A 17,988-nucleotide genomic window follows, 5' to 3' on the forward strand; every position below is an offset into this window, starting at 1 on the left:
ATATCTCAATCTGTAACGAAAAGAAGTGACAGGAATCTACAATAGCTGCTGAACACTTCCCCCACTTCATTTTTTCATGGTTTTGTACTTTTTTTTACAATAACTTTAAAGGATTGACTTGTGTATGTGAACCTGTATGGTGGCATGATTTGCAAACCTTTGTCTCGATACTGTTTCATTTATCCATGCTGTGCAGAATGCAATGTTGAGCTGTTCTGATGAATATTCAGTAAGCTGACTTGGGTGTCAGAGCAGTAAAAAGAAGCCAAGTCAACTAGGAAGCACTTTCAAAACATTGCTATCACAGCTACAGCACCTCTAATTCTCAGCAGTCCGTGCTACTTCTGATGTCTCTGCTCCTGAATTCATTGTCAAAGAGAGCATAAGCATTCTTAAGAAGTAACAGAGCAACAAGATATTTAATTTGCCTTACATGTGGTCAGCGATCAATCGGAAGTTGTTTTAGTCTTTTAAATTGACTGCAAGAAAGAAACTACATTGCCTAGACCCAGAAACATTGTTAGCTTATCTAAATCTTGCAGTTAAATTAAACTTAGAACCATGGAATATGCTGATTGAATTGGAAAGGACCCACAAGGCTCATTGAGTCCAGCTACTGGCCTTGCACAGGACAACCCCAAGAATCACCCTCTGTGCCTGAAAGCATTGTCCAAACACTCTTTGAACTCCGACAAATTTAGTGCCATGACCATTTCCCTGCGGAACGTGCTCCAGTGCCTAAAAACTCTGTGGGTGAAGAGCCTTTTCAAAACATCCAAACTAAACCTTCTCCAACTAGGCTTCAGGCCATTCCCTCGTGTCCCACCAGCCACCACAGAGAGGAGAGCAGTGTCTGTCCCTCACAATGAAGTTGTGACCTCAGTCACTCCTCATACAGCTTCTACGAATTGGCCAAGGCTTGATCTTGGTGTGACTTGGATCACAAGACCTGTCAGTGAGAAAGCCCCAAAGAAGTCAGTGTCTGGGCTTGTACAGACATTACACTGTAAAATGAGCAAAGTCTGCATCAGCTAGATGTAGATACTAGGGGTTGGGAGGTTACAGCTGGAAATGCAGTACAAGCTTTTGGAGGGTACAGTTTCTGAGTTCACTTGACTGTAGGAATGGTATCTGCTATTCATTACTCTTTGCTCAGGCTGCAGAAAGCCTGTCCCTCTGCAGTCAGATTGATCCAGCTGACGTATTAATCTTTCTTCTGAGTCAGAAAAGGAGTTACCAACCTGATTCTAACTGTCGGGCTGGGATATGGAGGCATTGTGGGAACACTTTTGGCATAGCAAAGCTAATTAGGAAAGTATAGATGAATCTGTCTCAGAGTAACTGTTACACTACACTTCAGGATGTGGTGTCTAGTGAATTTGCATAATCTTTGGAAATACTGAAATTTAAAACTATGTTTCTAAGCATTGTTTTTTTTTTTTTCTCCAGTCTAAATAAAACCATATAACATTGTGTTGTACTTCAGATTTCTCCAATGCTCACAGAGTCACAGTGGTTAAGTGCCTCATTACAAATAATGTTATCTTTAGAAAAAGTAACATTTTGATGGTTCAGCACAATAGAACTGAATCACTTATGAAAGTGTAGCAGAGAATAATTTCTGAATGGATTTTTTCACTCAAGATAGTATGACATTCAAACCTGGCAGAGATCATATATTTAATTTTACCTGCTTTTTTCAAAGCAGCACATTGTAATGTCAGCTTACTTTATCAAGAGTGAGTGTTCATTACTCAAATTGTGTTTCTCCTGGTATATACTATTTATACATTTGCTTCTTTGCTGAAGATTTAGAGGCACCAACTCTCTTGAAGAAAGTGCATTTTGGACATGGTTTATACATACTTTGAAGACATGTATCTATAGCCTAAAGGACAGCATTACTAAGTTGGAAATTTTAACATTGTTATTCAAGAGAATTGTTGAGAATATTATTGAACTCCAAATGACTGTTTTACTAATTTAGTGTGTTCCCATCATACACACTATCCCAATGCTGCTTACTTGGGTTATTGAATATTTAACACTCAATAAAGCTTCTTTGCTGTGAATTTAATTATATTTTTTCATTGCTAATATTTCTATGTAATAATATATGGCTCATACTGTTGCTTCAATCTATGATTAACAGTAAGAAAAAACTGACCATCTCTGGTGCCTGTCTAGTGGTTCAGATTTAATACAGTAAATCTTTAATTTAAGCTTTGTTCAGAAATTGAGCAATAATATACTGTTTGTTGTAGCACATTATATGTAATATGCCAGATGATTTTGTGAAATAGTGAAGAATGGGCTTCCTATAACTGTTTCATTGAGAAGAACTAGATTTTGGTCTTTATGAGAATTTCTGCCAGGCTGACACACAGAGAAAAAAATGCCCAGAGTTCAGTTTACCTTTAGTAATGCCTTTATTATTTTAATGGTTAATGATATGTCTTTCAATTCTTTATGAAGTATTCTGTGTAGAACTAGTGACATGATTTTATGGTAAGCTTGCTATTCATGTGTAAAGAAGACAGGATAAGCTACTTTACCTCAAGGGCAGGCAAAGGAGGAACTGTGAGTGTGAGGGAGGGGGAGGAATTTGCTATTGAACAGAATCAAGAGCACACTTCTCATATGGATTAACGCAGATCTGCAAGCCAATGTGGGAGCAAGCTGAATCAGTGATGTGCTCATTCCTTGCCACTGCTCTCAAGCACTACTGGGAAGCAGAACAGATGGCAGCTCATCAGCTCTGCTCAGTTCTCTAATGTGAACAGCGCACACAGGGAATTAGAAAGTAATGCCATTGAATTTCTCACTTATGTATGGCAATGAAGATTTTGAGTTTAGTAATTAGAAAATGTGAGTAGTTTAATTCTCTTAATTTTATGCATATTAATGACACTTTTTCCTACTGCACAATTTGATGTATCCTCATCTGTGTTTATATTTTGGGACTTTCACCCTTTCTCTGAAGGCGCATCCTTGTTGGTTCAGTCAGCACCAGTGGCTCTTCTATAATGGTTGCTGGATAATTTTTACCTAAAAGTTCAACTTCCAATTTCTGTCCAACTTTGCTGAGTTCCATGGGAACATATGCAAAAGCTAGACTCTGCTGAGCTCCATAGCTGAAACATCCAGATGTGGTATTGCCAATAACCTGAAAAAAACCAAAACCAATTGTATTTATTTTCAAGACGCAGTGGATTTTCTGGGAAAAAAACAAACAAACAAACAAAAAAACACAAAAAAAACCCACCAAAAAAACCAAACAAAAAAACCAAAAACAAAGCAGTAACAACAACAATGAAAAAAACCCAACCAATCAAAAAAAAAAAAAGAAAAAAAGAAAAAAAAACCAAACCCAAACCAAAACCAGACAGCCAACCAAACAAACAAAAAAAAAACACCAAACCCCAGCCAACAACCCAAACAACAAGACATCTAACATTTTGGTTTATAGACTTCAGACATCATGCTAGTTTCAAATGTGTGATGCAGTTCATAATATTCTCAACAGAGAGTAACACCACCTGAAGCTGGGAAGTTTTTGCTTCTTAAAAAAATACCCTGTTCTTATTATGTTCAATTCAGTTATCACTGGAACATACACAATACACATGCATATGTTTATTATCTATAACAATTTAACTGATACTGAATATTTCAACACAATCTGTGCTGAAGTGTGGAGCCCCAAACTTTGCTGTTTAATTTCTTTTGAGTAGCAAAAGTGTTTTCTTAGAACAGCAGTGAACTTGCAGAAGAAAACAATGGATGACAATCCATTAGTTTGTTCTAGCCCTATTTTCAGTGACTTGACAGCATTTCACATCTTCTCTGTAGGTATTTAGTCTTTACTTCTTGCTTGAAGATTAGTGTGTTTATAATAGCTTCAAATTGTTCTGTGCCAGTAAAATACAAATAATGCATTCACACTTGAAACACAAAGATTGTGTTAATGGAGAATTAAGACTGATTTTTTGCAACATGAACTATAGTCCTTGCCTTGCCATTGTGCCACACGCTTTCATTTCCTTCTGGATCAACATTATCTGTTGCCAGGGTGAGATATACCAGCCGTCGTTTGAGCCCCTTTTCTTTAATCTGCCTCAGTGCTTGTTTTCCTGTAAAGTCTGCTGCCTGAAAAAATAGAAGATAATGATGATATACGTTTATTTGGGTTCTCCAATATGTTTAGAGATATAAATATTTACATGTATCTTAATGTGTTTGCCCGTCACATGAGTATATTGTATGAAAGATAGACGAAATCAAATCTTTAGCAGACAGTATATCTTGTATCTTGGCATTTTTATACTGGTACATTATATTATATACATACATTGTATTATATAATATATATTTTATATATATATATATATATATATATATAATTTATTCTGTATATTCATTTTCCTAGATTCATAATTCCAATGTAGTGGAAACACATACGTAGTGAGCTGTGGTAAAGACTACCTGCCCAGTTAAGGTTGAAAGCCAGAAGACTGTACATCATTTCAGTGTCTATGAGAAGAGGTGAATTCCAATGCCCAGATCCTGAAGACTTGGCCTTGCTCTGTCAACACACTTCCTTTTGAATCCGTCGTCAAAATATGACAGTAACCTGCCAGTATTCCACTTTGATGTCTCTGCCAGGCTGCGCAGCTGGCAGTTTACTCCATATTCTTGTTTTTAGATAGGCAGAGTTTGTTCCCATATCTACCATTTTACGGGATAACACAGCATGTTTTGTAAAGAATACTGCTGTTGTCTGGAGTTCCCTTTTTCAGCCTGCTTAGAAGGTACAAGCAGATTCTCATATTTCCATAAGAATGCACAAATGAGTGACTAGTATGGGGTAGTCATTGGCAAGTTTCAGAACTCTCAAGGGTCTATAGGACAGTATTTACTGTATCTGATCACATTGAGCTGGTTCTATCACAGGAACATTTAGGTTTGAAAGGGGCCTCTAAGCTCATTGAGTGCAATCTTTCACCAGTCACTGCCTTGTTAACTACAGCATAGCATGAAGTGTCATGTCCAGTTCTTTCTTGAACATCTCCAGGGATGGTGACTCTACCACCCCCCTGGACAGGCCTTTCCAATACTTAACTAGCTTTCCCATGAAGAAATTCTTTATGATATCCATTTTTTCTCCTATGGCATTGATCAGACAGAACAAAAGAATTGCATTCAAACTAAATTATCAAATACACACAAGCCTCCCCAGGGGCAGAAATATAACAGCAGTTACAAAGTCCTCTAGCTGAAGCCTTTGCTTCACTAGCAGTGAAAGCCATTTTAAGGCAGTTGATCTTAGGTCTGAAGAAGGAATTATATTAATTTAATGAGTGTTTCAGGGAAAAGAAATGAGATATTGTTGAAGTCTTCAAAAATACTATTTCTGGTAATGTTCTTTAATTTCAGTAGAGAATTATTGCACTGTCAGAATTACAAGCAACACGTACTTGGAATAGATATTATACAGTTAGTTCATGTGTTCCTGTATTTCTTGAGGTCCACATAAATCCATGTGTAGGCTCAGAAGAAATTATTTAAGTGATGAAGAGTTTTTGCACTATGAAAGGCTAGGATCTCTAAGCAGTTGTGAAAAACAGCTTATGAAGCAGTTAAGGAGCAGTTAGTCCGAAAATCAAGGTGATTCAGCGGGGGATAAAGCAGATATTGCACATAAAGATCAGAGCTGACACCCTTTGGGGGGGAAAAAAAGCATGAAATAGAGCTCAGATCAGAAAAAAGACTGTGAGGATTCATTTTGCAATATGTCAAGATGCAGCTGCAAAATATAAAGCAAAGATCTAACACCAGAGAATAACCAGCTACTGGTAGTTCCCTCTCACTTTTCTGCTATATGGTGGGTGCAACTCTACGAAACTCTACAAACTAGAAATGCAAATAAGACTGTATACCAGAGCATGGCTCACAGACTAAAATGCTCTGCATAACGAAGAGAAATACCAAGAAGTAAACATTCTACGGGATACGTAGCACTGAATTAATTCCTCCCTATTCATGCTAATGTAATGTCAGGTATTTAGTCACATGGAATGTAACTGTGGAACTAAACACAAGTATTCAAATGCAATGTTATATGCCCTAGGTATGGAAACCACTAGAACAAGCAGATAGCCAAGCTTTTGGCCACCTGGAATAAACCACTACATAGCTGTTATGCTAACTGAAGATGCATATGGGATTTAATGTAAAGGGCTTGTTCTTTGCTATTTTCTGTTCATTGAAGATTAAGAATATTCCAGTCTTTTTAGAATGATAGCTTGGAAAAATAACCAGCACGTAACCTAGAATGCAAACTCTACAAAATAAACGCCTCTCATACGTATACACACACACTGCAAAAATGTGTGTATCTACATGTATAAATACATAAACAGATGCATACATACATACATACATATTTGAACACTATATGAACATGCATAAAAATGTATGTGTGAAAATATATGTGTATATATAATGCACAACTGCTGAAGTCTATATACACTTTTAAATATTTAAAGCACCGTCTTAAATTCCAACTATAGGAATTCAACTAGTTCAGTTTACTTCTTTTCCAGTTCTTGGCTACCCATGTCAATTTCACACTAATATATTCCGACCATTATTCATTTTTGTTTTTTAAGTGTATATGCATGGGATTGTTTGTTCCAATCAAAACAGATTTTGTAAGCTGATGCATTCAACCTCAGTCTGGCTATTTCTGGTAAAAAAATGCTTCCTCTTTCTAGGAGAAAAATAGTCAGTTTGCATACTGCTTCTATTTGCTTTATCTTGTAATACAAAATATAATAAAAAAAATCCTACTTAAATCAGTATAACCCAATAAATTAATCTTAAAAAAACCCCCCAAACCAACAAAACGAAAGAAAAAGAACAGAAACAAATGAAAACACTAGACAATTCCAACCTTGAACAAATATCAAATTTAAAGCTGCTCTTCACTGTCAGAGTTAAAAAAAATACTTGACATGTAGGAACAATGTAAAATGTTTGTACAAGTTGAAGTAAAGACAATCCTAAAAAGCTAAGCTTAAAATAGAGAAGACTTTCCATTACTTTGGTACAAATTCCCAAAGCACTGGCAGATGTAATGGTTTTAATACAAAATAAAAACACTTCTTAGACACCAAAGATAAAGACTGAATATCTACTGTTTAGCTTCATTTAATTTGAGTGCAGTTCACCAGACAAAAAGATGGGCTGTTCCTTTTTACTTGTGTGTTAGATAAGTTTAGATAAAATTAAAATGAAAAATCATATCACAAAGACAAATCAGCCAAATTTTTAAAATAACACATAGCTAAATGGATACCACTGATTAGTTAATCTATTAACATACTGTATATATGTATTTTCCTTATCCTTCTTTACAAGGCTTTTACTTCGTGTTAGTTGCCATGTGTTCAATAGCACAAGATAAACCCACTGTCTTTTAGAAAGAGCTTACAAGACAATAACCAAGGTGATTTTTTTATGCACTGTGAGATACCTTGAGGAGTTTAACTCACTGTCTTTCAAATGTACCTGGCTTTCGATGGCACCCCAATCCTAATTGTAACCCTCTGTAAAAACCTCTTCTAGTTTAAGGGAAGCAAAGAAATAGAAATTACATATAAGCCTTTCAAAAACTTTTTTTCATGTTTCTCAGACTGTGCAGTTTATCAGAATTAAGTTGAAGTGTCTGAAAAGAAATATGCTATATCTGTTCAACAGTTACTTGCAACAAAGATATATAACTCTCTCAACAAGGAATTGCTGTAATTTATTCAGAATACCATTTAGGACTGTGGGCATAGAGCCAAATTATGATCACAAAGTGACCCAACAGAGTAAGGCAGCACCAACAGCTGCTGTTATCTACTATAACCATAATGTTACAACACTCTGGAGGCAGCCTCTATGCAGTATTTTGAAATTTTTCATAGCTAGATGCTCTTTAATTATTTCAGGGTAACACTCCAAATGATATCTGCCTCACCAGCCTGATAAATGAAAACAATTTTTCTTCTCAGAGAGCAAATATTTGACAAGTTTCTTTTTCTGTAGCAAATCAAAGTTGCAACTTACACCGCACAAAATTTTTTTAAGGGAGGTGTCCACTCTGTATGTATGGCACCTACACCAATGCATCTTTCATTCAATTCACCTAAACTCTTCTTGTATGCAGGCAGCTCTAGGAAGTTCATATGATATAAACAACTGATTAATTACTGAATTATTTTGGCTAAAAATCCCTATTTAACGGCCAAAGAAACTCACAGGGAGTCACCTAGATGTGCATTTTATACATATAACAAAATCTTTGCAGATTCTTTCTAACATGTTTCCTAATCTGTATAAATTTATGGAATAAGTCCTCTGTCTTCTGACCTTCTGGACACCAAATGATGTAATGATAGAATAGAGTTCCACTCACTCCTGAACTTCAGCTTGAATGGGGACAGGACTTAGGTGGAAAAGTACACTCAAGAGGTTATAGGCATAATAAATGGGGATTGAAAGGAGGGGAAGGGGGAAGAAGTACCATGCCCCATCTCAAATTTCCTATCCATCACTCCATCCTTTTTCCTGTCCCCAGGCTCCTTAGCCCTTCTTCAGTAAAGCCTCTGCTCTTTTTTCTTCCTCATCTCCCCTTTCTTCTGTGGAGTAAAGCTGGCATGGAACACAGTCTTATTCCAGGTTATGGAGTGAAGCCAGTGACCAGTATTGTAGTCATTCCTCTCAGAACAAAAGGGAAGCAAGCTGGAAAAGTGGAGCAAGGGCAGACAATGGCAATCAGGAGGAACTGCAGGAATTCTTGAAGCTCAGGTTGTTCCACACCAAGACCATGGGAACACGAGTTGGACAGAAACAACTGAGGGGCAGTTTTAGAGAGCAGCCAGAAACAAATTACTAGAAAGAGGAGGGAATAAAACTGTAGATCTAAGCCTGCTATCAAAGGAATAAAAGGGTGGACACATCCTTAGAACAGCTCATCCTTGTTTCCAGAGAGATAACATCTTACATATTGTTATGTTGGAGGATAGGTCACTACTCCAGGACTGGATCTTGTCATTCACTTACCTATATGAAGCTGAAGGGTGTGACAAAACTTCTATTCATAATGTATACCAAGCAATTAAATACTCATGTGTCTAACAGGTGTAATAGTAAAAACCAGCAAAGTGAGAAAAAGAGGTAGGACTTGTAGCCTGAGATGTACTTTGACAATGACATTCAGGTAGCCACTGAGCAAGGATGGAGGAGATGAAATGCAATTAGTGATAAGCAGACAAGGAAAAAAACAAGAATCAAAGGAGAAGGTTTTACGTTGGTAATACAAAGAAAAAAAAAAAAAGTGGGGGGAAAGAAAACCCTGGTAGAATAGACATAAGAAAAAATAAGAGATTCTGGATATAGAAAAATCTGGAAAGAAGTTTGGAATTAAGAACAAAAAACCTGCCCCAGTAAATAAAGAGGGCTGACGCAAAGAAACACTGCGTCAGAAAACAGTAGTTTCTCCTAGTGGAAACAGACAAAATATGAGTTAAGCACTCGGATCCTGACTTGGAAGAGCACACTATAGCAGAGTTCCAAAGGGTTTCCTTCATCTACTGAACTCCCTTCCCAAGCCACGATGCTGTTCCCAAGTCTCTGTTTCTGCAGCGAGCGCGACCAGGAGATGGCAGCCTTGGATACAGCAACACAAGCACAAACCCACCAACAGCCAACTGCGGACTAGGAACTCAGAAAAATCCTTCTGAAAGAATTAATTTCTGTGAGCTGGTATGAAGGTTTTTACTCTAACATCAAGTTTCATAGGGATTTCTGGTCCATTACAGTCAGGAGAAAAATAAGGCTATTTTAAGCATTTAGAGGTGATATCTTTGAGTGCTCGAAAATCTGAACAGGTACAAATGTATGGAACAGTATCATTGGATGTGGACCAAAAAGAATTGCAGATTTCTTCCTTGAAAATATTCTGTGTATTTCTTGGCACAGTGACTAACATTAGGATTCCACTGAATATTTTGTATCAGAGTGCTTATCAATGAGATGAGGCTATCTAACAACTATCTAACTAACTTACTAAAAGTAATTGAACAGCCAAAAAAAAGACAACAGGTATAAAAAAAAACCCCAAACCATTCCTAAACCGGACAGAATGTTGTTGCAAAGTTGTGAAAGCATTTTATACTCTAAATTATGAATTGATCCTGTTAGTGTCCCTCCACTTTAGTTAAATTGCAGCCCATCCTGCTCATCTGTGTAAGGAAGCAACAAACACTAACATTAGTGAAACAGGGATTACCAAGCAGACTCTAGAGGAAACCACATAAAACAAAGCCTCAGACAACAAAGCCATTTTGTTACTGACAAAATGAAAGTTGCCACAAAAACCCTGTGGAAATGTGTTTACTTATTGCCATGTTATAATTTAATACACTGTGAGGTATTAAAGAAAGTCAGCTTCAGCTTTGAAGACTATTTCCTGTTATGCATGACAAAAAAATTACTAGTCTGTCTATACATGAAGATGATGCATACTAAACTTTCTAAACACAGAGACCATCAGGATTTTATGAGGACTTTACATCTCTTCATATATATTCCCCGGATATATGAACGTCCTTTTGTAAAAATTAAAATTATTTTTGATCGTATTACCTTCACTGGCATCTGGCTCTTCATTCTTTTTAACCTGTTTAGAAACTGTTCTCATTTTCCATGACATTCCACTCAAGATTCACTTATGCTGAAGTCTTTTCACAACAGTTTTGCGAGTACTTCAGCTGCTTGTTGCACAGTAAGAAGCACACTTTTGATTCTAATTTACACAAAAATCAGCACTTTCCCCAGCTGGGGGCGCATGCTTAAAGGAATACTCTTTGTGTGGAGCTGAACAGGCCAAAATGTCAAAAAGAAGTATTTAAGTATCTGTTTTTTGCAATTTTTATCTCATTTACCCTTTTTTGAGGGGAATGTTTCTGCAACAATAAAAACAGGTAACAAAATAGTGTTTGGCTTGTGTAGACTCACAGCTGCCTGTAAAGAATGGTGAGGTCTCTGCTATGCCACATGTGCAACAAAACCAGAGGCATGGAACTGGGACTCAAACTGCCAAGAAGCAGAGTAAATAATCTCATACTGCATTTCATGCTACAGTGTTCAGAGTGCTTCCAATAGCTGAATTAGCTCAGGTACCTCTGAAGTGTCAACATATAGTCACAATTGCCCTCATTTAAGTCAATAAAAAAACATTGATTATTTCCTTTTTCGCATTAGCTCAGCAAAACTGGCAGATGTTTCAGGCTGACACACTGCATTTCTGTGGGACATTCATTCATGCCTGTTTGTCTACAATATGAGTACCTGCTCTAGAGAACTTCTCCAACCCTGCCTTTCAACCATGCAGAGTGTGCAGAGCAACTAATGAATCAATTGCGTCTTGCACTTTAATGCCTTCCTATGATCCACATGGGTATCTTGGCAAGCAACAGCTTTCCAACAGCTTTCCCTGCTTATGGCTGCTTTCCTACGTAAACTAAAGGAAAGGGGAAAAAAAGAAAACAAATAGATGTATCAAAAGGAAATGGAATGGAAAACAAGTAATAGTAACATTTTTTTTTATTGACTTCCATGCAATTCTACTAATCTGTCCTCAAAATGGAAAGGCTTTGATTTGTAAATGCAGCTAAATCCTAATCTATACAACTCTGTATTTCCCTTGCATGTGTCACTTCCTCAGATTAAGGCAAAATTATACTACCCAGTGGAGAGAGCTGTAACTCCACTACATGTAGGAACTGCCATTTACATCCTTGGGAGCACCCTGCCTCAATCCTGCATAGGTTGGAGAACTTTACCTTCTATAGACAGGTTTAACAGTGAGAGGAAAAACACCTTCCTGAGATTGTTCTGTTACATTCAGTGAAATTGTCTCATAAATATAAAAGCATCCTTTTATGTTTAACATACTTCTGTAATTCTTTCCTGTGCAAAGTTTAAGATTTGTTTTTTATTTAGAGCTGTAACTTAAAGTTCAGGATTCTTCTTATCAGTTCTACAGTGCCTCCATATAACAGGGCAAAAATATCAAGGATCATGTGTTAGCTATTTATTACAATTTCAGGTATAAAGGAAGCATAAATAATAACAGCTTGTTGCTATAACACATTGCATCATTGTCAAGATTAAATGTTTTGCAAACATTTTTTCTTCTCAAAAGAAGAAAAATATACTTTATATTATATACTGTATTTATATTTATAGACTGTAAATGTATATACTTTAATTTACAAATTAATAATTGAAGCAAAAGATTATGTCAGAAATAGCCTGTCATTTAGGACATCTCACTTGCAGTCTCAGGGACCAGATTTTTCATGTTGGAAACTTCAGATCCATTGTGCAGGCAACTACTGTTTGAGTTGATGGAGTAACTAATAGCAGGACATGGCTTTAGATCTGCACAGGACATGATTTCACCAGATTTCATGGTCCTCTATTTGACAGAGTTTAGACATTTGGTTTGTGTTTCATTTGGACCATGAAAGAGAATTACAAGCAATTTTTTGTATCTATTAGACTAAAACAGAATACTAATTGCTAAAATATTAATACAAAAAAGTGAGGTTGCTAATTAGAGGAGATTGAGCAACATAATTTCTTTTTTACTGCACAGTTAAATTCAACTAGCTCCATTTTCTAACCTTCAAATCCGGTGAAAAGAAGTTATGCGCAGAGGACCTCTTCAGAAATTTCATGAGCAACTAATTACTCTTTTAACCAGTGTACTAATTTAACTTATATTTAACTTATTGTTGTCAGTTGTCCCTAGCAATTCTAAAAAATATACTTTTTTCAGTAATTGTTGTAGTAGAGTGGTAGTCAGGGAAAAAAATTCTAGAGATACCTGCTTCAACAAGAATTAATAGGTAGAATATTATCACAATATGAACAGGTTTGTTCAACTTGTATATATATATATATATATATGTGTGTGTGTGTGTATGCACACACTGTATAGTTAAAAAAGGACATGACTAAAATTTCTCTCTGAAAATAAATCACTTGGAGTTATTTTTCATGTAGACAACATTTAGCATTTGCAAATTTCTGATCTAATGTATAATTTTGATAGCAAGGAACATGGGGAAGAGTTTTTTAAACAAGTTGCTACTTGTAAAGTAATTATAATTGTAGTGTTGATTTACTAAATCTATTTTATTTTCCAGCTAATGGCATTTTTCACATTCAAACACTTAAGAAATAATCTTGAATGTAATAGAACATTTTGAAAATATTAAGACATACCTTGTTTAGCTTTACAAAGTACTCCAGCCCAGCTTCCAAGGGGTTAGTGTCACAGTTCATCTGTTAAAAGATATAAATTCACCATCCATACATTATGAACCATCATAGCTTTTGGATTGGACATTATTCATTCTATACAGCCTTCTGTTTATTCCTGTGCCAAAGTCTTCCACACTGTGCGTGCACAGCTTCTGTCTCAATACACTACAAGCTTCCAACATGGGATTCAGATAAGGTATCAATTAACACACCTAATACGACATATAGATGTGTAAACCAGTCATCTGATTTTCCATATGCAAAGTAAGCACTTTTCAGAAAGACATATGATTTTTCATCAAAGCGGAACGGAACCTCAGAAAACTGAGTAACTGAGGTATGCACACCATTTGCAACACAGCAGAGTGGCTCAGCCAGAGAAGGAAATAAAACACAAAGCTGATTTCAGTCACCACCTTCCCATTTGGTGTAGGGGGAATAATTTCTTAGGAAGCACTTGAAGAAAGAATGAAAATAACTATCACAGGGCAAACCAAAAGGACCCCTAAATTCCCACAATTTCAACCTCTTGAGTTCTTTCATTTCCAAATGAAAAATGTAAGATGAAATGAAATTACATTGATTTACCCCAAATTCTCTAGACCCTTTGAGTAGTTCTTTATTATGAGTGAGCAAATCTGCAGGAACAAGGTAATGGGAAAAAAAAAAAGTTCCAAATACATTACGAAGCAAAAAAAAAAATTGCCTTTCATGACATAGTTGTTAGAGAAATAAAACATTTTGAGTACCTCTCAGCCAAACCTTTGATTTTAAAACATGAGAGCTCAGCAAAAGCCTCATAATTTTGTTATACACAAGAGGAAAACCAACCATGAATCAAAACGAGTGTTTCTTTGCCAGCAGTGCAATGGAGTATATCAGTTGTTTTTATTTAGAAAATCACCAGTAAGAAAGCAGCTTTTCCTGCTAGAGGAAAATTTTCTTTTCATGCTAAACAGAGAAAATGATACAAATAACAGCTGCACTAACTCTGACTAAAAACTGCATAGTCATAACAAAATAAAAAAATAAAATTAAAACCCCCACCAACACAACACCTCTCACCCCACAAAAAAAAGCCAAAAAACAAACAAACAAGAAAAAACAAACAAAAATACCCAACAAACCAAACCAAAACAAAACAAAAAAAAAAATCAAACAAAAAAAACAACAAACAAACAAAAAAAACCCCAAACCCATCAAAAACAAACCAAACAAACCCAAAATTTCCAGAAAGAATAATAAAGAAATTATATTTCCTGACCTCTGCTCCCCAGGCTCGGAAACCCTTTTCCAGCCTCAACGTATTTAGAGCATATGTTCCAAAGTCATCAATTTCCTCTTTTTGTCCAGCTTCCATGATTGCAGTGTAAAGAGGTACAGAATCTTCTTTTCTATGGTAGAGCTCCCAGCCCAATTCACCTGTTACACAAAAAAGATTAATATTTTTATCAGCTCAGTTAAATGATCCTAATAAATATACACCTGTCCTTGGTCAAAAGTAAGGATCAATGCAGTTAGTGTTAATTCACACTCTAGGGTCAGTTCTATCATATAGCAAGTCTAATTCCCAGCAAGAACTACCAGGATTTGTGCCCTACATCTTAAGCAGTGGTACTATTATTCAAATTTGAACTGTTAATTCAAAACTGTGGGTAAAAAAACTATCAAAATAACTGATGAGGAAAGGTCATGTAACAAAGTCACAAGGATAAATCAAGGACATTATGAACTGGTGATGACTTGGCAAGTGAACAGCAAATGTAACTGAGTGTAAATAAGAATGAGTGTATTTAGCATATTTAGCACAACAGAAAGAGAATATGAATTGCAAGGACTTCAGCTGCTTCAGAGTGCTCTCAATTCGGTCTATTACACTCAAAACTGATGTAAAAAGGAAAAAAAAAGTAACTGGGAAAGCCAAATACTAAGCACTACAGCATTACATTTTCAAGGCACATTACAAACACTAATATACGGTAATCCAAAACCAATTCTTGACGTTGGTTTTGCAGCAAATACCAAAGAGGTTATCAGAACTGGCCTTTTGTTCTGCAAAATAAATATTTACACTATAGGGTATTTCTAGAGGAAAAGGTCTTGGAAAACTCAGCACAGACCCTGACCATATCACATTTGAAAATCAGTGTGATGCCTCCCACAATTACATGTAAGATGCAGCAAACCCACTTCTCATTAATACATCATGAGACTTACTTTTCAACATAATTTTACTGACATTTATTATTTAATTAATTGTCTCATTCCTTAAGTGTATGTGTTTTCCACTGCTTACCTGTGTAAGATATCCTAATGGCAGTAACAGCAATATTGGAAAGTTTCAGATGTCTGCACTGGAGAAACTTAAATGAAGCATCACTTAGGTCTTCATTTGTTAACTTCTGGAGGACCTGTCGTGCATACGGACCTGCTACACTAAGTACTCCCATCTCATCTGTCATGTTTTCTATTTCAACCTTGTATCCACCTCTTGTTATTTTGTCTTCTATCCATCTGCATATAAAACATAACACCAATGTTACACTTCCTGTGAAAAATCCTGCGCTTTAGAAGATTTTACTAGGTGGTTTTTTTTGTTAGTGTTCATTTCCCCAGCAGCTCCCAGTCCCCCACTCTCAAAACCAACAAAACTATGTGCTACATTAGATAGACAAATCCGTTGTTGATTTCTGGTGAGACACATATAGGAACACAGGCATCTGAGATACAGCCAGGAAAGAACAGCATTTAAATGGGTAGAACATTATTTTTAAGGTAAGAGAAAGAAGTGATCTCCTACAATGACAACAGGTTTGGGCTTGGATCCAGAATGTGTTAATAAAATGTTAACATACAGGAAGAGTAAGGAATAAACACTATGAACGTAAGAAATCTCAAAATAAATTTCTGTGACAACAGAAACGTGTAAGCAGGTTTGTTGCTTCCTGAATACAGCATTCAAAGTATTGGCAGGAAATTCAGTTAGGATTTAATAAAAAACAACAGCTGCAAATTATCTTTCAGGAAGCTCAGAAAATAAATAAAATGGGTATATTTAAAAATCTTACAGAGTACTATATTTTTAAGCAGTATTGTAAGATCTCAGGCCTAGATAAGTACCAAACAGGACTGCAGAAAATCTGTAGAATTAAATACATTAGATTTGGCTCTGCTGTTTGGTTTCTGAGTGTGCCAGTGCTCCTACCAATTCCTGTGGGGCTGTTATGAAACACTACATTATTCTTTGCCTGTTAGGGTAGTGAATTTCAATCTTTAATGTGTTGATTCATTTTGATTAACTGACTTGCCAGCAATCTCCAGTAAGAAGAGCACTAGAAACGTCAATTCTGATGCTCATCTATGAGAAGTAATTTAGTGAAGTCATCCTGCAACTCTTTTCTTTTCTTTTCTTTTCTTTTCTTGTGAAAAGAGCTCAAAGCAGAAGACTCTACAACAGCGTCAAGAAGACTGCACTGCCTATCTGTTTGGGCCAGGTCAGTGCCTCTGGGGTCATCTCTGTTAAGAGCCAATTTTCTTTTTTGCGTAAGAGAACACACTAGAAAGGAACAGCCGTGCTGTGTTACATCATGCAATGCCAAAGACAAACAGGTTCAACAACAAAACAAGAACTACCTCCAGTAAAGTATATTACATAACTGTTAGCAAGTTCTCCATCTTTCTACATCAGCAACAATCCAATACCCAAGTGCTTATACTTCCGAATTCAAGTCAACCAAGTTTCTAAGAAACTAAAATCAATAAATAAGTAGAATTCTTGTGAACTTTGTGAAAAAATTGTTGAGTAAAAATTGAGAATTTGGAACTTAGTAAAAATTTTTCTGTACTAATGTGACTGTATAGCACTATGTACTTACTGCATAAAAAATACACTAACCTCAGATCATGGAGTTCTGATCCTGACCCAGTCACAAGCATGAATTCTCCAGGATACAGCTGAGAGACGGTTAGCTCAGCATAAACTTTGCCCCTTGGTGTTAACATATGGCTTATATTTGTGGAACCCACCTACAGAGTAAAATTTGTGATCATTAAGAATGCAAAATAAAACTTTTGAATTTTTAACATCATTAAACATACAGTTATTTGTCTTCATTTGAAAAAACAATTTTTTAATGTTTGCTCTGCTATGCCATAATAGGAGTGGAGAGATATACAGCTGGCCAATCTCAAGATTTAAAGCAGTAACTTCAATTTTTCCTTTATAGAAAAAATGGAAATTTTACAAATAAGTTAAATCAAGACCTTTATAAATATTTTCTAATTATGCATTACACAAGACATTCTTAAGCTACATATGTTTTCTTCTAAATAAAAAATTCTCCATGTAATTAACATGAATATTCTTTTTCAGTCCTGTGAATAAGGTTTTAGATCCCAAGAGAATAACATATGCTTTTCCCCTTACTATAAAGAGAGAAATATTGAGCTGGCTTATGCTTTTGTGGCCCTGATTTATGAATGCTTTTCTATTTTTTGTACTTGCTGACTATGAATCTATATGTCTGCACATTTGAATCAGATTCCGTATAGAAACTCAATCCCTTAGAGACACAATTTCAAGTAACAGTTACTTAGTGACCATAA

At 35.9% G+C, this 17,988-nt stretch overlaps 1 protein-coding gene across 1 annotated transcript in view; it reads right to left on the reverse strand.

Moving 5' to 3' along the window:
• Window positions 1-2,899: 2,899 nt before the first annotated feature.
• DMGDH (dimethylglycine dehydrogenase) overlaps window positions 2,900-17,988 on the reverse strand; it is a 38,914-nt gene continuing 23,825 nt past the window's right edge. Inside the window, exons 12-17 of the mRNA XM_041470929.1 lie at window positions 17,279-17,409; window positions 15,680-15,897; window positions 14,648-14,805; window positions 13,345-13,404; window positions 4,015-4,149; window positions 2,900-3,166 (exon numbers count right to left, since the gene is read on the reverse strand). Coding sequence (XP_041326863.1) covers window positions 2,951-3,166; window positions 4,015-4,149; window positions 13,345-13,404; window positions 14,648-14,805; window positions 15,680-15,897; window positions 17,279-17,409 — 918 coding nt within the window. The 3' untranslated portion in view covers window positions 2,900-2,950. The remainder of the gene's footprint in view (window positions 3,167-4,014; window positions 4,150-13,344; window positions 13,405-14,647; window positions 14,806-15,679; window positions 15,898-17,278; window positions 17,410-17,988) is intronic.

This window comes from Pyrgilauda ruficollis, unplaced genomic scaffold (assembly GCF_017590135.1).
Source record: "Pyrgilauda ruficollis isolate IOZ18807 unplaced genomic scaffold, ASM1759013v1 scaffold25, whole genome shotgun sequence".
Classification (NCBI taxonomy): Eukaryota; Metazoa; Chordata; class Aves; order Passeriformes; family Passeridae; genus Pyrgilauda; species Pyrgilauda ruficollis.